The 27,001-nt window shown below is 34.8% G+C and overlaps 1 protein-coding gene across 1 annotated transcript in view; it reads right to left on the bottom strand.

Moving 5' to 3' along the window:
- SEL1L2 (sel-1 suppressor of lin-12-like 2 (C. elegans)) overlaps positions 1–27,001 on the bottom strand; it is an 85,353-nt gene that overhangs the window by 35,087 nt on the left and 23,265 nt on the right. The window contains exons 3-8 of the mRNA XM_004687159.1: positions 24,976–25,141; positions 13,329–13,431; positions 10,377–10,539; positions 1,628–1,681; positions 1,134–1,193; positions 963–1,044 (exon numbers count right to left, since the gene is read on the bottom strand). Of these exons, the coding sequence (XP_004687216.1) occupies positions 963–1,044; positions 1,134–1,193; positions 1,628–1,681; positions 10,377–10,539; positions 13,329–13,431; positions 24,976–25,141 (628 nt within the window). The remainder of the gene's footprint in view (positions 1–962; positions 1,045–1,133; positions 1,194–1,627; positions 1,682–10,376; positions 10,540–13,328; positions 13,432–24,975; positions 25,142–27,001) is intronic.

Raw genomic sequence — 27,001 nt, 5'->3', positions numbered from 1 at the left:
TTTTCCACTGCTTTAGAGCTTTTAAACAAGTAAGCCCATATTCTGAATATTAATAATTAAGACTAGGGAAACTGGCCCTCCCTGGTGGTGCAAGGAATAAAGTAAGGACGCAGCACTGCAAGTGAGCTGCCGCCAGTGTGAGTTCGATCCACGCCGCCGATGTGACCCACAAAGCGCAGCAGACCTCTCCTGACCTGTCCTCTGCTCCCCTCAGTAGTGTACTTCGTTGATCTGCCTGTTCTGCTCCTCTCTCTATCTCTGGTGAGTCTTCTCACCACCTCTGCACCTCTGGCTTGTACCCTAGTTCTGTATGCACAAATTAATAAATCTTTAAAAAAAAAAAATTAGGGAAACTGTTGAACATTTATTGATGCTAAATTCAGTTTTTCAGTGTAAGAAAAGAACATCACATGAACAAGTAATACAGAATTGTTTGGGAAAATATAACAACAAAAATTAAGAATGATTACAATCATTTAGAACTTTTAGAAAAACAACTACTAAGAAACCAGAAACTATATTATAATAAAAGATTTGTATTATAACAGATATTAAAGCATAGTCTTTTAATACTTTCATACATATGTCAAATGGCATTATTTTTATATATTTTTAAAGATTTATTTACTTACACATACATAACTGGGGTACAAGTGAGAGGTGCAGGGGCAGTGAGAGGATTCACCAGAGACAGAGCGGGGAGCAGAACAGGCAGATCAACTAAGTACACTGCTAAGGGGAGCAGAGGGTGAGACCTTACACCATGTGGGTCACCTCCCTGGCAGGGGATTGAGCTAGTGCTGCAGTGGCTGTGGACAGCTTCACAGTGCTGTGTCTTAACCCATTTGCTGATTGATTTTTCAGGTCTTTCAGTTAGTCTCACCACCAGGGAGGTCACCACATTATTTATATTTTTAATTGCTTGGCAAGTCTATTTATCTTAAATTATGAGCATTACTTACTATAATCTGCCACTGTTTTGTAATGATTTAGGGCAGCTTCACAATTCTGTAGAACATTGATCCCTGACAAATATCTGTACCCCTAAAACACAGGAATACATATTATTAATATCTGACAATGCTGTATTTATAACAGACCTGCTTGGGTCCAGGAGTATTTAATTTACAAACCAAAATCATCTGGGATATCATGCTTCCCCCTGCACTTCCAAAGGTGTAATATATCAGTGCCTAAAGTAGAAAAGAAATTATATTGGTCATCTACATTTGAAACTCAAATGAATCACTGCTTTTTAGTCCCTAGTTGGACAATGAACCTTAAACTACTCCAAGACAAATTCCAAATTTTATTCTTTTTCTCTGTAAAGCTCCATCTGAGAGAAGGATTAGTAGCTCTGGAGGCTATGAAAAGGGCATTTTAGATGATATTTCATTTAATCATGCTATCCCTTTGAGGTCGATATTTTCTTTCTATAGTGAAGAACCAGAAATGATATATTAAGGAATATATGATATTTTAACTCTAAACATCTCTAGTTATTGAGCTATTGTGCTAAACCACCACACTGAAGCGAGCCCCTTTACCTGAAGACTAAATTCTCTACTCAATGTTCCTTTTTAATAATTTACTTTTGTTCTAGAAAAAAAAAAAAGAATGGCTTTACCTTTGCTTGATTATATTCCATTCCTATTCCATAAGAAGACAAAAATCCTAATGCCTAAAGAAAAAGAAACAATAAGTCCATTTGTCTCACAGTTATTCTATGTACATTGGTAAGGGGTGTTAAATTAATTAATTAGTTATCTCAGCCAGTTTGCCTCCTTTAAAAATTATTTTAATTTTTTTGGTTTTATTTAACTACAATTGCACTATAACATGTATGCATTATTGCACTGTAATATTAGTGTATGAATCATTGAAATTCAAGATGTGTATACATGACACTAAGTTTACAACCAAAGTTCCCTATACAGTTAACCTCTTTTCCTTGACTTACCCCTTTTTCCCTTTTCATGCTGGCAATCACTAATCTGGTCTTATCATCTAAAAGTTTGTTTCTGGTTTATTTAATTCATTTGCTTGTGAGGTTATTTGCTACCACATGTGTCTACCACCGACAAGTGAATCAAGAAGCTATAGTATATACATATAATGGAATACTACTCAGCAATCACATAAGGTAAACTCAAGCCACTTATGCTAACATGGATAGAACTTGAAGAAATTATCCTAAATGAAGTGAATCAAAAAGACAAAGATAAATACTGGATGGTTTCACTTACATGTGGAATAGAGAGAAATCAAACAAAGGATCAGACAAATACATACTTTAAAGGACCCTTGAAAACTGACCATAGGTCTAAGGCATCCAAGAAGCAGGAAGGGAAAAAAAGAGGAGATGGAAGAGAACAGGGGGAAGGAGAGCACGATGGCTTATGGTGGAGAACTATGGATGCTTTGGTGGTGGGAAAACTATGGTCACCACTTCTGAAGGGAGAAAATCTATACTGTGAGCAAAGAAACAGGGATGCAAAATAACAGTATGTGATTAACTGAAATTTTTTCTGCTCCTGAGTGAGTGAAATAAGCCAGTCACCAAAAGACAAATTCTTCATGAATACATTTACATGAGATCTATACAGTAATCAAATTTTTTAAAACAAAAAAAAATAGAATGTTGCTAGGGGGAAGATAATGGAAGAATAGGGTTGTTCAATGGGTAGAGTTTTAGATTTGCAAGCTAAAATTCTAAAGAATTGTTGCACAACAAAGTATACATAGCTCACAAAAAATGTATATATTTACCTTTTTATGGAACCAAAGACTGACATAGGATGAAAATAATCTAAAACAGCACTTTTAAAAAATAAAATGAAAATTCTAAATAATAGGGAAACACATATTTTGATAGTACCTATATAACAAAATTATATAACCAGCATTTTAAAAATTTATAACTTAGAATTGGCAATGGCTTACAATGGATTAAATATGAGACTATCATCTCTATCACATTTTTTAAAAGATTTTTTAGTCTAGCAATCCTGTACATGAAATTGTTTAATATAAGTTGTTCTTAGTGAATGCGTACTGCTTGACAAATGTTTAATTTTATGAGATATCCATAAACAAAACATTTTGAAAATATACTCACCAGCACTATGTGATTCTCAGAATTGACAGCCTCCAGGCCTTGTGGGTATTTTTCTGTCCTTACATTTATAAATTCTCTCAGTTCCCAGGGATAGAACTAGACTAGGTCAAGCGATATGAATTCATGGTAAACAGATTTTTGTAGTATTCTCTTTCAGGTGATTTTGAGAAAAGTATATTCTGACCTAGTTCTAAATACAAAAATCCTTCATCCAGTTACTGTGACTCTATGACCAGTTACCCTGAAACTTAGTGTCTTTTAAAAAAATACATTTTTGATGCAAAGTGTTCTGTGGGTCAGGAATTTGACCATTGAGAGTGGGGACAGCTATCTCTCCCCAATGATAAGAGGGTCTTCATTGGGGAAGACTCAGAGGGTGGGGACTTCATTTATCTGGAGGTTGGTTCATTCACATCACAGATGAGGTTAGTTATCGGTTGTGACTAATGGCCAGAAAACCTACACATGTCTCTTCTGTTGTCTGAGCTTCCTCACAGCTTTGTGACTGAGTTCCAAGAAATGAACATCTTGAGAGATAGAGAGTAGTAGGCCCACTTGTATTGCTTTTATGACTTAACCTTGGAAGTAATATAGCATTATTTTACTTATAGCAAAATTTACTTAAATAGTCAAGAACCCATCTATTGTAGGTAATAGGGGAATGGAAATTGACTTAATTTTTTGATGAGGTTGTTTAAGATAATGAAATAGCATGCAAGTCTAAATATATAGCTGTGTACATTTTTAGGAAAAAAATAATAGCAAATAAATGCTCAATAAAAAACAGAAGAGTGTGGAGATACTCTGTTTTCTTTTTAGGGATACTCTTGATTCCATAGATTTTTTTCTTTTATTACAGAATATTTCAAATATATAAAAATGAATAGAGTAATTTAATGAAGCCCATGGTACTTAGGAAAGATCCCCTCCAAGCTGTAGCTTAAAAACTTTGTTAAAAAGGTGAAACTAAGCAAAAATTAAATATTTTTGTTTTCCCCTTTCCCCACCACTCCCACCCCTGTCCCCACCCTTGTAATTTATTCTCCAACTGTAGTCCCCAGAACCTTGTGAACCAGTAATATTCTGTTTCTACCAAGATTCTCTGTGCCAGTCTGAAGTTGGTAAGACCAGAGCACTCATTTGCTGGTCTTTATGGGTTTTTGACCTCAATAGATCGCTGCTGAAGAGGTTGAGTGAAGTCTACACTCCTTTCATGTCCCTTAACAAGCTTACATTCCTCTCCCCCTCCATTTATTTTCTTTATTATTTTAATTTTGGCGGAGACAGAACTGCTGTACTGGGAGGGGCAAGCCCTGCACCATGTGTGACTTGGGCAGATTCCAAGCCCACAAGACAGAGCACAAGGGGTGAACCTTGTCCTAGGAAAACCATGTTCATGATCATAGGAGTTCCCTCACCAGGAAATTATGGAAAAGAATAGATTCTTAAAGTTTTTATTATAACTTCAAGAACCAAAATAGCGTATTACTTTTAAACTTGAGTTTAGTTCCCCAAAGCAAAATACTCTACTTTCTGGAATTAATTTATAAACTAAATTTTATAAATTAAAATATATAAATTTTGGAGGGGGTGGAAACCCCCCCCCCCATAATTCTGTCTATTCCTCTTTAATGTTAAGGCTTCCTTTTGAGAAGTTGATCATATTCATTGATGTTACAAACAGAAGACTTCTGGAATCATGGTACTCCTCTAACAGTGGCAGTTTATATTTAAAATGGCTGAATTGTCTCCTTTTAAGGATGTCTCTAACTAATGTTAGATTTTTATTTTTCTTGTGACTCTGGGCAATTTTTGACTCTGCTTAGTTTAGAATCTGTTTTATTTACATAGAAACATTGGCAGAAAATATATCGACCTTTCTATAAAGAGATGAAAATGTTGTTCAGTTTAGTGAGCTTCTATTTTTTTTTTTTTAAAAAAAGAAGCTTTCACCAAATTGTACCATTTTATTTTATGCAGAGCCTAACAAAGTTCAAGCCTTTTTGGCTTGAACCTCCTGAAGAAATTTGTGAGGTCATGAATTTCTGCAGTGGATTGTGTGGGAGCTAAGTTACCATCCCGTGACTGGGAATGAGTGTTTTTTTTCTGTATAGAGCACATTTAGAAAGTGAAAACTAAAACCTTGATTTAATCAGTCTCAAACAACCAGCCCCAAGCCTTCTGCATCTGTTTAGCAGAAAAATATCAATGGTAATTTTGAATTCTTTGAAGGACTCAACCTTCTTCTTTTTCTTTTTTATTCTGCTTTCAAATATTTCAGGCTCTAAAGTAAACCAAAAAATGTTATGAGCTGTACTATGTAGATTATAGTTAATGCTATCTTACTTCTTTACAATAAACAGTTTTTAGTATTTGATTTTTTTTAATGAGGTAAGACTGAAATGAAATAAGGTGGATTAGAGAATGATTAAATAATAATCCAGAAAAAATGCTATATGTCAAAAGATAAGCTAGCTAACAGTGAAATGACATCAATGGCCTTGTCAGTAGTTTTTAGAAGTTAAACTGCACATTAGACTTGTTTATAAGACTTGATTCTGAATTAACCATTGTGCTATGGTTTTTAAGGAATTGTTATATTAAGTGGGATTTGAATGGAAAGAGTTAAGTATAGAAAGTATTATATTAAATGTCAAAGCAAATTATTCCAAATTCATAATAATAATAATTTTAAAATTATTCCTCCTTTTTTTACTTTTTATGTAAGAAAGTATTAAAAGAGAAAAAGATTAAGCAATTTTCCCTTGATTATTGTATGAAGACTGAAAGCATCTGAGATCATTATTTTAGTTCATGTTGCATACAAAGTGTGAATCAGCCCTAGTGAACAAGTCAGATACAGTCCCTATGTATAATACAAAGAGAGCATTAATGTTAAGCTGAAATGCTCCACACAGGTAATCCTAGAATTATCATAGTGATTGTTTAATTGATCCAAAAAAGTGATTTTTTTCAATATTAGCACAGTACTAGGCTATAACCCCTGTATAAAACATTTCTATAATTCAAATCTTAATAAATAAAGGATAGAGTCACTGCCAATGAGAAAGAATTATTCTAGAATCACAGGCACGCTAAAGCTGCATGTACTCATGTCCTTCTTTATATATCAGTTAGCTATTTTCACATAAATAATGAATTTTCTTATAATACATGGTAAATTATTTTGAACCATTTAATCAAGAAGATTAAATACATGCATTTAAGTTAAATATTTTCATTCTGATATCAAAAGTACTACATAACCATGAATAGAAAATTTAGACAAAAAGCTTAGAAAAGTATTTTAAAAGGAAAATAGTTACAATTAATAACACCACATAAAGATTAATAAATTAAATTAAGTTTTAGTTTGATACAATATGGATGGATCTATTTCTTGAAACTGAAAACTAATGAGATTTAACCTTATTTTCTTATTTGGCAAATTAACAGATAATGTTCCTATTGAAAGAGTTTAATGATATCAAGAAAAGAGTACTTTTTACCATGAATGAATGTTTTTTGAACAATATTCAGAGAATAGCACAATATCCATAGGACTTAGTCTTGGGTATAACTTTTTTTATTACTATCTCCTCAATTTCTACCATTGTCATAAAGATTGCTCCATTATTGTTCTTTTTTTTATTTAAAAGGGACATATTCTCTGAAGATAAATTCTGTTCATAACCTTAATTAAATTTTTGCTCTCTGCAGCATTTCCTTCAGTTTATTTGGATTTTTGTAAAATGAACCTTCAATGTGCATGAAAAGAAAGAATTATGTCTCTTTCATTCCATCCAGCTTCCCTTTATACATAGCCTGAAATTACATTTCTTTCCCCAACGCTCCATTCTACTTTACAATTGGAATTCATATTCTTTTTGTTTTTCTTGATAATTCAGGTTGCCACAAGAAATGACAGCCTTTACTTCTCCCACTTATTACATTTCAATATTTTAATTATACTTCCTTCCCCTCAGATATAATCTTTGTTTTCTTCTTCTATCTGTGTCCCTCTCATTCTTTTTCATTATTATTATTATTATATGACATTTAGCTTCCATAATGATATTTCCGTTACTACATTGTCCTCACAACTTCCAGCAACATTTATACCCATACAAGCAGGATTTGTATAACAGGTTGGCACAAATAGTGTGAGAAGAGGGCTAATCACCTTGGCCAACATTACTACACAACTCAGATCAACATGGTATGGATAGCCTGGTGTGGCTACAGCAACCAGTATTTAACTATGCATTTTATATAGCATAGAATTGTTTCAGCTGCTTTTTTGTACAAGGGGGAAAAGTTATGTTAAGTACCTATGTAATAAGCAAGTCACAGAATGAATTCCAACTTAGATCTTGGAAGTCTAGACTCAAAATTCTTTCCTGTAGTTTTAGTTCTTCTTTCCCAATTTGGATTCATGTTATATCTTTCTCTTGCCTAATTGCTCTGTTTAGAACTTTTAATACAGTGTGGAATTGTAGTGTTGGAGATCTTTTCACTTTAGCATGTTGAAAATATCTTATCATTGCCTTCTGGTCCATATAGTTTCTGCTGACAAACCTCACGATAGTATTCTATAGGTTCCCTTATATGTACATCCTTATTTTTTTCTAACTTCTTTAAGGCTTCTCTTTTTATCTCTAGTTATTTTCATTTTAATTATAATGTGTCTAAGTGTACACCTGTTTGGGTTTACTTTGTTTGGAACTCTCTGAGTTAACCAGACATGGAAGTCTTTTTCCTTCCTGGCTTGGGCAAGGTCTTAACCATTATTTTTTCAAACAGGATTTCTGTAAACAGGATTTCTGTCCCCTTTTTCTCTGCTCTGGAACTCCTGTGATGTGCATGTTGTTCCTCTTGCTGTTGCCCCTTAAGTCTCTTATATTGTGCTCATTTTTCTTAAATCTTTTTTCTTTTTGCTGGTCTTTTTAGATTACTTCAGTATCCTATCTTTCTTTCATCTGTTCATTCATTCCCTTGCCTTATTGAGTCTTTGGTGAGGTCCTCTGTTGCTGTTTTTAAATTTCAACTATTGCATTCCTTATGTCTGGATTGCTGTTTGGAACTTTTTCATATTTTCTCCTTGTGTTTTTGTTTTGTCTACTGTCCTAATTTCAATAATAATGTTGCTATAATGTCTTATTCTGGTCATTTAATTCTGTGGCATTGGGGGATTTTCCCTAGGGTTTTGTCATGATCCATTGATTGGGGTGATTATTTGATACTCTGCGATTATTTATAGATTAAGCTAGATTGCTTTCCTTCCCAGTCATCCTCTGACAGTGTTACTCTAGAATGGCAAATCTAGGGTGTTAATCTTAGACACTGCTTTTTGTTGCTGTATCAGTAGACGCTATGTCACCAATCAGGAGTTGACTGGACCTCAAAAGCCAGTATGGCGTAGTGGCCCAACGACCCTAACTACGGGGCAAAAACCAAATATGTTGGGGGTGGAGGATGGAGGTTGCTGCAATAGATTTCTAAGGGCAAAAACTTATCTTGATTCTGCTATAGCCACTTGAACTGAGGTAGGGATCTTTAATCATCATCTGGTCAAGGCGGATAAATACCAGTGCTTTCCCAGAAGCCCCAAATGGCAATTGACCCTTCTGTTCTGATCTAGCAGGTTTTGCTGGCAGTACATTTCCACTGAGATTCTGATTCAAGCGATATAGCAGGAGACTGTGTTTGGGCCACAGGCAGGTACCATGAGAAGTTACAGATTGCAAGTAGTTAGGCTGTCCATATGCCTGACAAGTGCAGACAGGGTGGGGGCTGGCACTTCCTGGGGCCTCCACACTAGATGAGAGCAGCTGCAAGTGATGTCAGCCCAGTGCCCACCCAGCAATCTGTGATCTCTCTGGGAGGCCTGCACTTTCACTGCTGCAGTATGCTAGGAGCCTCTGATTGCTCTGAAATTCCAGGCAGAGGAAAAGTATCCTGCAGAACTGCCTAGTTAACAGCCAGCAGTCTCAGGTGCATCTGCCTACCAGTCAGGTGGTACTATGGTAGGTGGTGCTGAACTGGCTATGATGTGTTGTTTAGAAAGGTCTTGGGAGTGTGGGCAAGGAAGAAGTGGGTGTCTTAGAACCATCACGTTATCTGCCTACAACTCCAGGTATCTTAATTCCAGGTCTATCAAGCAGTCATGGTCTTTTAGGATGTAGGGAACTCCCAGGAGTTCAGGCACAAGAGGATATGGTGCCTTTCCAGATGCCAAGATAGGTCACAGTGGCCCCAGATAGCTCAACCCCATGCTGACCCATCAGTGAGTCTTCGTTAAAGTAGGCAGTGTTCTTCCAGCTGTAGTGGATTAGCAGCTGAAGGAAAATAGGGCAGGTTGGAAATAGATGGTGGAAATTGAAGGTTACTATGCTAGGAACAAGCTTCCCTGTTTTTCCTAGGGAAGGGGGAAGGGCTTTGAAAATTCTCAGGGATTTCAAATCCAATCACTGGCATCAATTTCAACAGGGCCACCCCTATTCCTTATGTGCAGCTTTCAAATATTCTAGAAACATGTGCTGCCCTAACCCCTCAGTACTTTACTCTCTCTGCTCTGTGCTCCTGAATGACCAACAGCTGTTGTGCATACTGCCACTGCTATTTTCAGCTCCACCGTCCCTCTCTTGACTCTGAAGACACCACATCCCTTTTGGCCACCCCCTTTCAATAATGCGGGTATGTAGGTAATCATTTGTCCTCAGTTGAAGTTGATGTAAGATGTATGGGAAAGTAAACTGGTTTCTGTATGTACTTACTTTATCATGTTTTCCAGGCATCCAGATTTCTGATAGGTTTGCTTCATTATAGACTCTACCTCTCAAGCTGAAATAAAAAACACCCAACTCCCTTCCCCTGTCAGGAAGTGGATCTTCTATGAGGGTCACACCAGCCAGTACTATTCTGTATTTCTTTGGACAAGTGAATATATGTTACATAATATTCATCTCTATTAGGGTGTAGGGGCTCTCAAATTATTTCAAAACACACACATAGACTTGGAAGATGGGAAAGGAAATGAGAGAGCTGATTCATTCCTGAATGTCATCTGTATAGCTATAGAAGAATTTGCCCAGGGCCCTTGCTGCCTTCTTGTCCTGACAATATTATTATGTCTCTGGATTCACAGATTAGAGTGTATGGTATTAAAATACTATTGCTTAACTCCTTGCATATGTTATTTGTCTATAGTTATTTCAGGATGTAGCTATTTAAGGTTTAATTTTCTTTCAAAACTCACGTTTTGGGCTTTATATGATCCTTCTTTAGCCAAGAACTCATATAATTGGATAGCTGCTGTTATGTTTTGCATGCCAAAATTTCCAAATAGCAAAGCATCAGCCATTTTCTCCATTGCTTTCAAATTTCCCATGTCAGCTGCTTTGGCAAAGAAAATGTAGGCTCTGTTTCAAAAATATGAAGTTAGAAGTTTGATTATCAAAAAATAAAAATTTCTCCTCTCTCCTTTATGCTACATCTAATGACTCTATGTAAGACCTAGTTATTATTGCTATTAACAATACAGTCTAGCTGAAGTTTATCACATATCTAAACCAGTAGTTTTTTTTTCATACTTAGATCAGTCTAATGTTATAGTTTCAAATATCCCTAATAAAACACAAAGTCACAAAAAAGAGACATACACAGAATGCATTGTGCTTCATGCTAATACTCCAAATGAAGTGAAAAATTGAGGCACTGTCCTTAAAACTTAATTATCTTATGATAACCCACTTTATTTATATTTGTTTTATAAGTTGAACTCTGACATATATAACAAAATATTCCAAATCAACCAAAAACTAATCAAAACTGAAATGTCAGATATAGAAAAGTACTATAATGAGAACAATGGTTCCTTTATATTGCAAAATAATTTTCTGAAACAGAATTTATCTTTTAGCACAACAAAGCCAGTTGTTTTTCCTTGTAGAAAAACAATAACCCAACTAAACCTGGATCATTATTAGGATAGCAGAGTCTGATGTCTGGCCTCAAATCTTGTCTCCACACATTACATAACTGCTCTGTATCTTTCTCATCTATGGAATGGTAGTGCCTACTTAATAGGATTGCTGGGAAGATTCAATGAATTAATCTAAGTGAAGCTAATGGCAAAATGCCTGGTGCAGTGTGAGAACTCAATAAACATAGCTATTGTTATTATTAGAGAAAGTAAATATATTTTTAAAGTTTTAGAGCATGGTGGTTATTCTCCCATAACTAGTGGGTAAATGATATATAAATTTAGTGATTGAAAATATAAATGTCATAGGATAGCCTTACACTGAATTTTTTGAGTTCTGGTCATAAATCTTTTGGAGCAGACTGTATAATAAGTAGTGATGCAGAATCTTGCAAGGTCAAAACGTGTCAGATACAGAGAGTACTTTGGGGATTTATTTTTATTCTTATAACTTCCTTTTCGGTAAAGATAAGACCAAAAAGCATTAACCTCTGATTGTGACCTTTACTTAAATATGTTTTTGTTCCTACAAAAACACAATCTACCATTGCTACAAACCAGGAAGATCAAGAGTCTCAGCTCTATGTACTGCCTATCCATCCTGATGCTAAAATGAGCTGTTCTTGGCCAAAATAGAATGGACAAATGGGCCACAGACTGAAAAACATCCACGTAGGCATGAAGGCTCTGGATGACCAGAAAGAACACTCCAGTAGCACTAGAGGAAGCAAGGAGGTCAAGCAACAAATTATCCAGGGACTAAGCAAAGTGAGGTTTGGGGACTAGAAGGCAAATAATACAAAAGTTCACAAGGATCAATGAATGCAAATATCTGTGATAAGCAGAGCCTCGGATACAGACCCTGGAGATCTTCTGTGACAAGAAGATCTTCTACAATCCCCAAGGGGGAAAAAAAAAGAGGGGAAAGGCGGCAGGGTCAGTTTTCAACAAAAAAAGTTTCCTTATGTGTGTGGATCATCTCAACAGGACTTGGCATTGGATGCTGGGAGAAGATGAAGCTAAATATATCTCCAGGCCACATCAGAAACTGGATGTAGAACAGGAGCTTATCTCCATATCTTCTTGGCTGATAGGGTATAATTCTTAATTCCAGCTAATCCTAGCTGTCATGGAAGCATCTTGATTCCTTGGCATGTCTCAGAGCACTAAGATTCCAAGAGAACATAGAAACCTAAGCAAAAGATACCTCCAAGATAACTGGCATGCATCTAGGATTGGAAGGGAGAGTGTCTGAAAATTTTGCTCTATATCTCCTTTCTCTCATGATCCAAAGAATTTTTGTCTCCCTGACATTTGCCTGTTTAATATCTGCACTGGTAACAACATTGACTTCTTCAACAATTTCCACCCTTGTACATAAGATACTGAGTGAATGAATGAATTAGGCTAGGCTGTCTATGTGAATAAGTCAAAAGGGTTAGTAGTGCCTATAACGTATACTCTCCCCTCCTGAGAAGAGGGGTTAAGATAGAGGAATGAATGGAAATGAAATTATTTCTCTTTGAGCAGTAAGGTATATATTTTTCCTCTCCTCTGACCAGAATCTTAGATATGGATACTAGTTATACTTGACCTAAGTGAAAGCAGATCATCCTGATAGCTGAAGAAATTTTACTGACTTTGTTTACAACCAACTAGGGTCTCTTGCTGTAAGTAAATATGTCTTCAATTCTTCATTGCTACTAACTCAGAAGAGAAAGGGAACTCAACTATATGTATCTGGTGGATCTATGCTACTGCAAAAATAAATGGCTCTTTTGGGCAAGGACTAGAACAGGATAAGTTGGACAAGAATAGCCTGAGACTGAAAAACAACATCCAGATAGACATGAAACTTGACTAACTCCTAAGGCTATTTTAGGGATAAAAATGGGATCATATACATGCAAATGTTTTGAAAATCATCAAGTATTATATAAGTGCTCGTTTAGGTTCATTTCATTTGAAACAGCTAATAATTTAAAATCAAAACTGAATATTTTTATTTTTGATCTGAAAATCAGGTAGTACCTTAATTCTGCAGTTCACTTAATGTATAGGGACCAGTTTGACAAACAGCTCTATTTGTAGGATTTTTCAACACCATTTGATCCTTTTTGTAAGCAAGCTTATGGACAAACTTTCAATGGCAGATTGGATTTTGGCTTGCATTCTTTCCTCAACCTGAAAATTTAACTTGGCTTAAGTAACTGGAAAATGACTTACTGTGCTTTTTGTTTTTGGGTTTTAGATTGCTGGAGAATCTTGACACCCATTTTAAACAGTTGGTCTCCTTCATTTGTGAAATTTTTCTGTGCTTGATTATTTACTACAAAAGTAGAAAAAAGGAAAATAACACAGTTTCTATGTTTCACTTTTTGGAAATAATGAGCTGGCATAAAGGGCTGGGCTGCCATATTAGTTTGGGCTTTGCTTTACTTATTTTTTTAAACTCTGCATTTTAAGATGATTACCTTGCCTTTGATCAGAAAACAGAGAGGCCTACAAAAGTACCCTCTTCCTGTTTGTTGTGAAAGTTTGGGAAGGTAGGGGGCACGGAGAAGATGAGAGATATGTTTATGGTGGTAATATGAAAAGGTGTTAATATGGAAAGAGATATTTCTACCCTAGGTGCTAAGCAGAGGGCAAGAAACTAGGTCTTTCAGGTAACAGATTGTTTTATATGTCATAAAAGTCCAGATATTAGACAATAGGCTCAACAGTCAGACTCTCTTGTCTGAGTATATGTCTCAAAGCCCTAAAATTCCAAGAGATCATGAGAACTTAAGCCATAGACATCTCCAAGATAGATGGTATGCACTTAAGATTGGACGGGAGAACGTCCCTGAAAATTGTGCTCTAAGCAAGCCTTCCTTCTCCCATTGACCCAAATAATTTTCTAGCCTGCCTGAGAAATTTTGGGAATGAGCATTAGGAATAAAAGGGGCAGAGGAGGTGTGTCACAGCAAACCTGACTATAGGGTAGACACATGGAATACTAATAAAAACATACCATGTGGGATGGGAGCACAGAGTAAATTTTATAGGACCTAAGGAAAAAAAATGGAATTTTATCTACAATAATAATGATGTTTCTAAAACATTTCATCATACTTCACAATATCCAAAACATTATCACCAGTTTACATATGGTAAAATGGCTTCATAAATCAGTTTTAGATCTTCCTTCTCTCCTGCAGCACATACATACTCCCCTCCCTGACCCTACATATCTCTTTCACAGCATCACAATGTCCATTAGGAGTCTTAGCAAAATCTCTGATTAGGTAAGGGTGAAGTCATTTTAAAGGACAGGCATTCCTGGATTTGATGCCTCTTTAACAATACTACAAAGGTCTTTAAATCATAATTTTTTCTCTTCTTCCTGACAAGCTATCATAGTTGTCTACTTTCCTTTTTAATTAAATTTTTTAACTTAAGAGCCCATTTATAATTATTTTGAATGCATCAGATATTCCAGTCCAATATACTAACACTGATCTATTAGTAGGAGGATAGGAATTCCTCCTATTAATGTGCTTTTAAAAAGTGAGGATAAATTTTGAAAGGCTGACTCTACATACACACACATGAGAAAAATAATTTACACAATTGATATATACATATGGCTTTTACCTCTATTGTATTTCTTGTTTTTATTTCTCAGATGATTGAAATACAAAATTACTATAGATGGCCTAATTATCAGATAAACTTATTTTGATAGTGCTTTTATTACCTTTTTATGATTTATTTTCCCACAATTTGGGGAAATCACAACCAGGAAATGATTTGAGGAGGCCATTCTGACCTTGATATAAAGGACCTTTATGAGAGAGGATTCCACTATACAATCAACTAGTGAATGGCTGTTCTGTCCTGATAGGGGCTCCAGGTAGATTGAAAAAAGTGTTGGGGATGAATATCATTTATAAAAGAGAGCAGAGTAAGTGTGCCAGAATGCTATTTAAGATAATAGGTATGGAAAGTATTCCAACTAGATGAAGTTATATTTTAGTGTTTGTCAGACATGCAATTTGTAGAGAGCTCATGACATTTCATGACTTCCTTAGTATTAGTTTCATTACTCCATAGCTGGATTGTGGCTGGATTGTTCCCCCAAAATGCTAATGTTGAAGTCTCAACATTATACATAAGCCCTTCTTTTTTAAAGATTTATTTATTTATGCATACAGAATTGGGGTACAAGCCAGAGGTGTGGGGGATGAGAGGATTCACTAGAGACAGAGTGGGGAGCAGAACAGGCAGATATACTGAAATACACTGCTGAGGGGAGCAGCAGATGTTTCAGGAGAGGTCTGCCACACCATGTGGGTCATCTTCCTGACTGGGGATTGAACTCATGCTGTAGTGGCTGCTGTTAACTTCTTCATGCTGTACTTTAACCTGCTGCGCCATCAGGGAGGGCCCCACATAAGCTCTTTTAAAATTCCATTAAAGTGTCCTTAATATACATTAAGGCATCCTTGAAAGATGAAGAGATAGCAGGGGTATAGGGGTACAGAGAAAAGACTGGGTAGGGGTTCAGTAAGAAGGTGTTTATAAGCCAAGGAAAGAAACCTTAAAATGAAATCAACCTTACTAACACCTTTATATTGGACTTCTAGTCTCCAGAATTGTCAGAAAATAAATTTTTGCTATTTACACCACCTAGTCTGTGGTCTTTTGTTAAAAAAAAAAAAAAAAAAAAGCCCTAGCATGAATGCTTACTCTGGATAGTATTCAAATCTAGTTGTTTGAATTATACACAAACTTAGCTTCTCATGAAAGCAGTGAGGGCCTTCTACATGTAAGAAGGGATATAAATATCTGTTGGCTCCCCAAGGTCTTCAGATGCAGTACATCTGACTTTCCAGGCACTAATGCTTAGAAAAATGCATCAGTAGGCTACTTCTGAGAAGATCTTTAAGTAGTCAGTATAGCAGTAGGACACCTTCTAGGTGTCCAGTAGTCAGTCAGTCCTTGAACCCAGCTCACCTTTATGCTTTGTCTTGTGGAAACTTCTTTCCTCTGTTGAAGTTTATTTCTCAATCCCTATCATTTTTATTTTGAAATTTATGCAGAATCCTCTTGCTCAATAATGGTTAAAATCAAATTGTTGGAACAAAAAGGGACCACTTGCTTATTTCAGATATTAATGAAGAGGAGAACTGTGGACAACTTGTTCTCTGTCATTCATGCATTTTCCTGTTCATTTTAATCAGTTTGAATTGAACACTTAGTTTGGATTAGATTCAATATTAGATACTGTGCTCATAAAGATGACCAAGATGCTGTCTCAACCTGGCAACAGAGACAGATATTACAATGTCACAGTTTAAGCTATGTTATATGACAGAGTGGGAATATAGAAGCCTTCACTGTTTTTTGTTTTTAATTTTTTTAAGGATTTATTTATTATTTATTCATACAGAACTGGGATACAAGCCAGAGATGCGGAGGGTGAGAGGATTCACCAGAGACAGAGCGGGGAGCAGAACAGGCAGATAGACCAAGTACACTGCTGAGGGGAGCAGCGGGCGGGTCAGAAGAGGTCTGCCACCCATGTTGTCACCTCCGGGGCAGGTGGGGATTGAACTCATGCGGAAGTGGCTTTAGCTTCTTAGTGCTGTGCTTCAACCCACTGCACCACCAGGGAGGGCCGCCTTCATTGTTTTTTAAGGGACAGAAACCTAATCCAATTGACTTATGCAAAAGAAATTTACAGGGAGACTCAAAAGAATCAATGGGGTCAGTCAGGAATGATGGTATCTCTGGAAGCAGAGAGTCAGATGCTACTCCTGTAAGAAACCGAAATTCAATACTTTTAGGATTTTCTACTCTGCTCTAGACTCCAGGATGAGTCTAACTGAGTCTATTTTGGGAAGCCAAGGCTTCTCATTACATCCCTATAATAATATATTAGTTGGAGAAGATTTATTCCTCAAAAGGAAATTGAGATAATGAGAAAGGTAAAATGGATGATGGGAAGCCCTCAAACTGCAAATGCCCACTTCAGCTACCTTATCCTGGCTAAAAGAAATAAAGAGATCTTCATAGATGAAATGACATTTTAGATAGTTTCTGAAAGCTGGGTAGGAATTTTTCAGGTTAAGAATATGAAATTGGCATTTTGTTTGGAGAAGTCTGTGCAAATGAATATGGGTATGAAACAATGGCAGAGTGAGGACTTGAATGACATGGTTGGTCATGGCATTCAGGCTGGCAATGGAAGTAAGTGATACTGAGGAGTGTGAACAGAGGGGTGAAGAGAAAGCAGGAGGAACCAACAGATGTGTTTGTGAAAGTGAAATCAGGTTTGGTAGGAGAAAGAAATCAGAGGAAGTCAGCTCTGATCAGAGATAATTATATTGGCGTTTGAATTAAATAGTTCTGTACTTGGCTGGTAATTGGCTAAGGAGAAATAGGGTCAAATATTTTTGGAATTGTGGAGGTCTAAGAAAACACAAGTTCCTCAACATGGATACCTAACCACTAGGATACTGGTGGCCTATAGTTATTGACTGATTGAGGTGGGGAATAACAGTTCAGCCAGCCTTTGGGGCAGCCTTCCCTTGCAATTCACTCTTCAAAGCCCTAAACTTCCCCTGAAAGCCAAACCTTTGGTCAGCTCTTATCCTTGCTTATCCTGCATTCCTCATTCTCTATGTTCACCACAAAAGCTAAAATGTTAACAGTTAAATTAAAAGTAATGCAAATGAATACTATCTAAATCATCTACAAAAATAAAAGGAAAAAGAATAATAGATTACTTTGAATATCAAATTATAGATAACTCATGAACTACATGCATGGTCATTAAGAGTTAAAGAAATTAACATGCATGATCATTAAGAGTTAAAGAAATTTACCTGGATGAAGACTATCTTATGTCTGATTAAAAATCTTGAGCTTTCAATATTAAAATGATAGATAACAAGAGATAAAAATGGAAAATTCTTTCCATTAAAGAAAATCTTGCTCATGTAGACATTGCATCTTTCTTATCTAACCTCAATTATATTTATTATAAACCAACTTTAGTCTCTGATTTTCTGAATAATGCATCAGGACAGCTCTTTGCATTTGCCCTTAATGTGTGCCAGGAAGATACAATCCCAGATAAGAAAGCAGAATAACGATCCATTACTAAAAATACCCTTCAGTCCTAGAAAGAATGACTCAGCAAAGAGTCTAGTGAGATGAAGATGCAATCAGCTTGAAGACACTTTAATAACAGTACAGATATTCACAATAATCAAATTTATTCAAACTGCCCAGATATCCTGATTGACAGCATAAATATTGTGGTATTGTTAGGAAATGGTAAAAAAAAAAAATGCATTATAAGTAGAAAAAAATTTTCTCCGGATATCTACACTGAGCTAGCTTTGAATATAACAGAAATTATGATTTACAACATTTAATTTACTACATACAACTCTTAATTTAAAAGAAGTATGGCTTATAAAAAGGTAAAACATTAAAAATCAATGTAATAATAGGACTTAAGCTGTACTCATGACCCTCTGAGGTGGGGACAAGACTGGCTGATGAAAATGTCTGTGTTGACTGCTGTACTTGTTAATTTGTACCACCTTAGGTTATTGTTTCCTAAAAGGTATATAAAATAATTTAAAATGATGTGTACACCACTTTAAAACTTTGTTAATGCATTTTATATTCATATGTAGATTCTATTTGTGTCAACTGATATTAATTTCCTTAAATAATTTTTTCTTTTTAAAAAATATTTATTTATGAATAAACAGTTATATACTAGAGACATTTTATGGTGGTGGAGCAGGGAATGGGATCATTAATGGCGGGGAAGTGCACGGGACTACGGTGATGGCACACGGGTGAATGGATGATGGGAAGTCCATGGGGATTACAGCTGAGATAGAAAAAGACGCAAAATGATGTAAAAATAAACTATTATTTAAAAGATAAAAATATATATATATTTATCTATGTATTTTGTAGAAGAACAGGGGAGGAGACCTGAAGTAGAGGGGGTGAGAAGATTCACTAGAGACAGAGTGGGCAGCTGAATAGATGAATTTACTGAAATACACTGCTAAGCGGAGCAGCAGTGAAGACAGGAGAGGCCTGCTGGGCCTATGTGTGCTACAGCTGAAAAATTACAGGTACTAGAGTAAATGGAAAAGGACTGGAAATGGGTAAATAGTTCCTCTGTTTTCAAGATGTAGAGTAATATATTCATATTTAAAAACAGCTTGAAGTTTAATTTTTTAATTAAGAGAATTTAATTAATTTCTTAATTTACTTTCTTACTCTCATCTAGAACAGATTATTATACATGATTTGTGAGCCTTGGGTTAAGGAGATGTGATTATTATGAATTAGGAAGCATTTTTGAGAAAAGTGGGTTTGGAAAGTCTGGGGAATAGTATTAATATAGCATATCCACACACTATCTTTTATGATAGCCTTTGAGCAAAATGTTGGAATTGGAACTGAATGAGAAAAGAGTTTAACAAGGTTTTCAGTCAGGTCAGTAATGATGTACAATCTTTTTTCATTCCATAGGTTGTGAAATTCAAAAGCTCATGTATGGAAGATTACTTTTCCATAGTTCTCTACTTAACTTCTGATTCCATAGGTACTGTTTCTGGGCTGTCTCACATCAACTCAAGGAGAAACTCAACATCTCTGAGTTGTGTCAAATGGATAGTCACTATGATAAAGCATTTATGAGGAATGCAAATTCCATAGATTTCATAGGGCAGAAGACAAGATGATTAATTCCAAGAACAAAAACAACTTTAAAAGTAATTTTAGGTATCACAGATTTAAAAATAAGTTGAGTACTAGAAACTTTGAAAATTTTCTGGTTTATCTATATAGCACAGTCAGTAACCATCTTTTTGGCTTGTGTATAAATTATGTCTATATTTCTTCATCCATTCTCTTTGTTCTCATTCTTGTAAAAGAAAAAAAAGACAAGATCGCTTTCTCTGGGTTTGTGGTGTAATTTTCCCCCTCATCCTTGAATAGTCGGAATTGACACCAATCTTCTGTGTGGGATTGGATAGTGTACTGTACCAGGAAATCTGGCGAATAAAATTTTATTTTCTCCATCTCATACATAATTGTATCTGATTTTTCAGTAGGTAAGCGGAACTCTAGAGCTTAATGGTGGATTATTGTGGGCTTCAGGCTCTAAACTTGGCCCTGCTTTACTAACTTTTCTAACAAACTTGGATAAAAATTAGAAAGGATGCTTGGCAAAATTTTGTGTGACAGAAAATTAGGAAAGAATAAATGGAAATGTAAGAAAATCAAAAATAAAACGAATGACTAATTAAATCATTGATGAATCAGGAAGTTGGAGTAATAGTCCAAAATGAATGCAATCATATTTAATAGGCATAAATATGAAGTCTTACATGTACATTTAAGAAATTAGATGAACACATAGCAATGGGAGATATTGGGGGATAAGGGATGTGATTTCATGTCTACTTGGTAACTGGGTTACCAACCCCATTAATTAAATAAAACACTAGTCTTATTGTCATTGTGAGAGTATTTTGTAGATATGATTAAGACACATAAGCTGGTGCCTTTAAATAAAGGAGATTTTCCCAGTTAATCTGTGTTGTCCTGATTCAAGCAGCTGATAGGTCTTCAGAATTTAACTGGATTTCCTTGAAAAAGAAAATTCTACCTGTCAAGAATAGCTTTGGTTCCTGCTTAAGAGTTCTAGCTATCCTTCACAAATTACCCTGTAGAATTTGGATTTGCCCAATCAGTCCCTGCAATCATAAAAGTCAATCCTTTAATATATACTTCCTTTGGTTGAATCCTGACTGCCACACTGGATTTGTACTTTTAAGTGAGAAATTTTTCAATTGGCTCTAAGTTTATTATTTTGAAAATAAATTTGTAGTTACCTCATAAACTACATAACTGACCATTAAGTGTTAAATTAACATTAAAAAAATTATCATTAAGAGCTAAATTAGCAGTTTAGCTGGATGAAGACTATCTTGTCTGACTAAAATATAGTTCCTTCACCATTAAAATAATAGATAATAAAAGATAAAAATGGCAAATTTTTCCTATAAAAAAAATCCTGCCCCCATAGACACTATATCCTTCTTATCTAATTTTAATTATATTTTAATATAAACCAAATTTATTCTCTGATTTTTGAATAATGCATCAGGACAGCTCTTCACATTTGTCCTTTATGTGTTCCAGGAAGATACAATCCCAGATAATAAAGGAGAATAATGTTAAAGGAGAAATATGTTGTATAAACAACCGGGTCTTAAAAAATAACATGCATGAACCACAGTATTCAATAAGGTAGAACAACAGCTTCATGGTTCTCTGTGGCAGAATTATTTTCTCTGGTAAGGATTTATTTTGTATAGTTCCAACTGATATAAGTTAACACTTATTTAACATCTAAGACCACCATTGGGAACTTAAAGTAAATTAAGTGTTTTATAAGAAAGAGATGTATTAAATAATGTTAAAGCTACTTTGTGAGCTTAATCATAGGTTTTTAAGTAGGACCTAGTCTCATCTTCCAGAGCTCTCTATTTTCTCTAATTCTATAACTTTGCATTTAATAACTGTGCTTTTATTGCATGCCATGGAAAGTTCTTCATTCTTTTAGTTCATGACCTCTAATTTCCCATCTGGAAAATTCAGTGTGTTTCCCATCTGGAAAACCTTTCTCTCTAGATCCACCCATATTTTTCTATGCCCTAGGGCCCTAACCCATATGGACTATATTATTGGACTCCCTTCCCCTGAAATTTCTAGTTTGGTTTGTCTAAACAGTACCAGCAAGAAGTATGAAGAGCAGGAAGAGATTCAGGAAGGAATATTTATTTCCCAGTTCTCCAATCTAGTTTTATGCCAGCATTTTCCCTTGAGCAAATGTCATAGAACTATCTGAGAACCCTCTGCATGTACTTCTTGATTTTTCTTGTTTTCACACAGCAACATTCCAGTAACCACACTACTTTGTAACCCTTCAGACCTAGGGTGTGGGTGGTAATGTTTATGTTACTGTCTTAAGGAGTACTTTGTGTTTTCCCTACATTTTATCTACACTTTTAGAAATAGTCCCTTTAGTAAACTTTTCCCCAAATAATTTAAACATGCCATTTGTTTCCTATCAAAATCTAACCTCATACTATAAGCATTTCAACATTTTTAATTTCATACCTAGGCTTTCTTCAAGTGAGCAGTGAACCAGTTGTTTTGGATAAGTTTCCTTAAAATATTAAGGTTTAAAAATTATTGCCATAGTAAGACTCATATAAAATAGGTAGAGGCCAAGATCATTGAGTCCTTCCAGTCTGACATCTAATCTCTCCTTTTGAATCCTTTGATTCTCAATTGCTAACTTTGTTCTTATAAGCAGTAATCTCTTCTCTATATTTACTTTTGTCAAAAGGACACAGTTTCTAATTTATATAAATCTTGGTGAATGGATATAGTGACTATTGTAAGACAGGATTTCTCAAATATCTTTAAAGCATTTTTTATAGGTAGATTAGTGTGATGCCTGCGGCACTAGCCCATAGGTGAGTGTACTTATACTCCCTAGATGTCTAGAATATAAGTAGACATGTCTTTAAAGTCCTAGGTTTGGTAATTCAATTGTGAATTTTTAAACCTATTGCACATGTTATTGCTGTTAATCTTAAGCAAACTGCTTTGAGTTCTTTATAAGTACTTATATTCCCTTAAAGCCTTTAGTAAAATTGGTACACAGGAAGTTGTAACATTTTTATCACATAGTTCAATATTTGTTCAAGGTTATTTGAGAATCTCAGGATTAAATTTTCTTGATAGTGTTAGCTTTTGTGAGAGGTCTAATGGTAAGAGCTAGATGATTTTGTACTGGACCATGTAAGCTCAAATTCAAGATCCTTCCTAAATAGTAGTTTTGTGTTGTTAAAAAAATTGCTTCATAGATAAAAACTGTGTTGCAGTTTTCACATCTTATAAAGTTGGATCAATAGCAACCTCTCTTAAATTGAATAAAGCAGTTAAAACAATATAAGAAAAACTCAAGTAGTTTATTATTATTACTAGGCATAAATAACAACTTCCATATTTGAACTGGACTTAAACAGCTAAAGTTCTCTCTTCAACAACCTCTACCTATTGGCTAAGTTAATCAAAGCTTTTCATTTCTTCCATCTAACTTATAATGTCTACAATATACCAAATGCGTGCAGCTAGTGGGCTTCTCTTTAGTACACATGTGCATATTTATTTCCCATCCTTTGTATGATTCTAAAATCAGGAGAGCTTTTCCTCATATCTGTTTATACCAGTTGTACTGTTACACTTATAGAACTCAGCTAAACAATATGTAAACTCATGAAAGATAAATACAGAGAGAAATGTGTTTCTCTATAAAGTAAATGAATTACTATGAAAAAGTTTAATATAGGTGAGTCACTACAATTATCCAATTTAGTTGTAGGTGAAAATTCTATATATAACTGGGGGAAAAATCTGTAAATATACTGAAGGATTCTGTTAACAAACTGCTTGATAAATGTTTTTATTTCTCATTTAAGTAAAAATGTGAGATGAGAAGTCATAGATGATGCTGCTTGAGTGTGGTTTGTTTGTTTTAGAAATGCCAATCAGAAGGCCTATGCAAAATAAATGCCCATCATGTTTCCATGTTAAAAAAAATGTTAACTGGGCCCTCCCAGGTAGCGCAGTGGGTTAAAGCACCACACTAAGAAGCTAAAGCCACTTCAGCATGAGTTCGATCCCCACCCTGGAGGTGATCCATATGGCAGCAGACCTCTCCTGACCCACCCACTACACCCCTCAGCAATGTACTTCGACAGTCGGCCTGTTCTGCCTCCACTCTGTCTCTGGTGAATTCTTTCATTGCCCCTGCACCTCTGGCCTGTACCCCAGTGCCGTAAGCATAACTAAATAAAATCTTTTAAAAAAAAAGTTAACTGATACAATGGCTATCAATTTATACTTAGGGCTGACAAGATGACATTTTGCCACTTACAGCAAAATAGTAGCAGTTTGAGGGAATTATGTACAGTAAAGCAAGTTGGAATGACAAAGACAATAAATATTTACAGTGGGCAATTTAACAAAACAAAGTAACTAGGTTAAGAGAGAAGAGTGGAAGAAAGTATGAGGTTTATAAGAGATGGTGGTGGGTAAAATATAAAAGTGAAAACTTTTGTTTTTAAAAATTTGTTGAAAAATTTAAAAATGGTTGAGTATTTCTATGTATGTGATTTAGACTTTAATATGTTATTAAAAAAACTGATACTCTTAACCTTTTCTGCCAAAGATGTTTCCCTTTCTTAAATAAGATGTTATTAAATTGGAAATTCACATGTATCTTTTAGAAAAGAAAAAGCTTTTATGTATCAGACTTAAATGTGTTTAAAGTTATTATTACATTTTATAGTTGTTCACCAGTTACATCCTGCACAGAAAATCTACGGGGACATTGTTTAGTGTTTCAAGACTCTTCTAAGATCCAGAGAAATGTATCAGTTTATCAGGAATGATTTTACAAAGGAGAGTTTTAGATTGCTAGATTAGATAAGGAAAGCACTATATTAATCTCAATTAAAAAAATAGATGGTTTCTATTGGAATATGTGCTAAATGTTTTATCCACATAGTTTTGGAGATTTCAAATATAGGCATTCTAATCATCAACTATGCTTATTATTATCAATACAAATTCAAATTTAAGATGGGGGACAGAAAGTTGAAAAATTGTATTGTAAATATTTATGATTATAACCCAGAAATTAGCTCTAAAATCGGATTTTAGATTACATGAAGTTTTTAATTTACATGCAAGAGGGAATTCTACTTACAATGATTTTTGTTTCTTTTTGAGAAATCTTTATATTGAATTCCTTTTATTCTTAATTTATGCTGATTCCTTTTTTCTAACAGATTTTCTCTTTTGTTGATTGCTTTACTCAATTTCCTTCGTTCCAATACATGCGATAAAAGTTGTTTCATTTCGTTTACTGGTACCTACAAAGAAAAATATTTTCACTCACTATCTATATGTAATTTCTTAAACAATAGCAAAGTGAAAGATTTGTCTATTAAAGCAAAATAGTAGCTTGATGTGGTCAACATAGTTCCTACATTTTCAAATCAAAATGATGATTTATTTTAGTTTAAGAATTCATGTTTTTTAAAAAAGATTTATTTATTTATACATATTGAGGTACAGGCCAGAAGTGCAGGGGGTGAGGTGTTAGAGGGTAAGTGAGAGGAGTCACTAGAGAGAGTGGGGAGCAGAAGAGGCAGAATAATGAAGTACACTGCTGAGGGGAACAGCAGGTGAGACGGGAAAGGTCTGCTATACCACGTGGATCACCTCTTTCGCCAGGGATTGAAACTGTGCTGAGCTTTAACGCATTGCCCCACCAGGAAGAGCCCAAGAATTCATGTCTTTTATGAGTAAAAATCTTTTAAACCTATTGCATTTTAATCTGAACTGTAGAGCCAAGTGTTAAACCTAGAAGTTATAAAAATAGCAGGAGAATTTAACCAATTTTGTTCTTACTGGTAAGTTGTCATGGTAATATCAATTGTGTGAACTAAAAAAAAAATTAGTGTTAGTATGCCTTGCACATTACAACTAACATATAATGGGTAGAAAGTACAGCAAATCTTATGATTAGATAGAAGGAAAATGTAAAAAAAAATGTCTAGCATGTTCTCCAGAATTCATATCATTAATCTACTTTAATTAGGAAGAAGGCTTAGAAGGCATTGGTTTTTGAGTAGTAGAAAATAATGCAGACATGAAGAGAGAGTTTAAAAATGTTATGGAGTTACATAGTCACAATTTTCATAAATACATTTCAGGGAAAATTATATTGAAGATTAAAAAAAATTTCTTTGTCAACTACTACTTCCTAGATTTTTAGTGGTTTGCTTCTTTTTTTTTTCTTTCCAGTATCACAATTTAAATTTCCCTCCTCCAAGATTTTCTGGTATGCTTAATGCCTTATATACTAGCAAATATATCAACACAATAACACAGAGGATAGAGTATGCAAGGACATGGAGCCATGTAAAGAATTTGAAAAATTCCTTTATGTATGGAGCTTTCACTAGAAATGGATCTAATATTGATCCAGCTATACCACTGATACAACTTTTTTTTTTTATGTACTGACTCCATGTTCCACTCATCTCCAAGTCCCCCCCCACCCGGTTTCCTATGGTAAACATTATATTTTTCACTGAGTTCAAGATTTAGTCCTACTACCTTTTTGCCTGTGAGTGTTTTTTACTTTATTTATATTTCACAGATGAATGAAAACATCTGATATTTTTCACTTTTGGACTTATTAAACTTAATGTAATCACCTCAAGCTCCATTCATTTTGTTCCAAATGCCACTATTTCTTTTTCTTTTTCTTTTTTTTTTTGGTACAGTTGTGACATGTTCCATTGAATATGTATTCTAATTTCTTTATTGAGTCATCTATGGAAGACATGTAAGTTTACTCCATGACTTGGCAGTTGTGGACAGTGTTATTATTATATAGGAATAGATAAATCTTTTCATATTAGAGTTTTCATGTAATTTGGATAAATACCTAACAGAGATATTGCTGGCTTATACAGAATTTCCATTTTTATTTTGTTAAGAAATTTCATACCATTTTCCACAGGGGCTGCACCATCCTACATTCATACGTTATTAACAGAAGATTAGAGTTGCTTTTTTACCACAACTTCACCAACATTTGTTGATTTTATTTTTTTTAATATGGGCTATTTCTCACAGGGGTTAAGTGATATCTCATTTTTTTTTTGCTTTGATTTTCCTTTATAGTAAGGGATGTTGAACAATTTTTCTTATGTCTACAT

Source organism: Condylura cristata, unplaced genomic scaffold, assembly GCF_000260355.1.
Source record: "Condylura cristata isolate star-nosed mole 26May11 unplaced genomic scaffold, ConCri1.0 scaffold00022, whole genome shotgun sequence".
Taxonomy (NCBI): Eukaryota; Metazoa; Chordata; class Mammalia; order Eulipotyphla; family Talpidae; genus Condylura; species Condylura cristata.
Note: the sequence above shows the minus strand (reverse complement) of the source record. Positions and strands in the feature narration are given on the sequence as shown.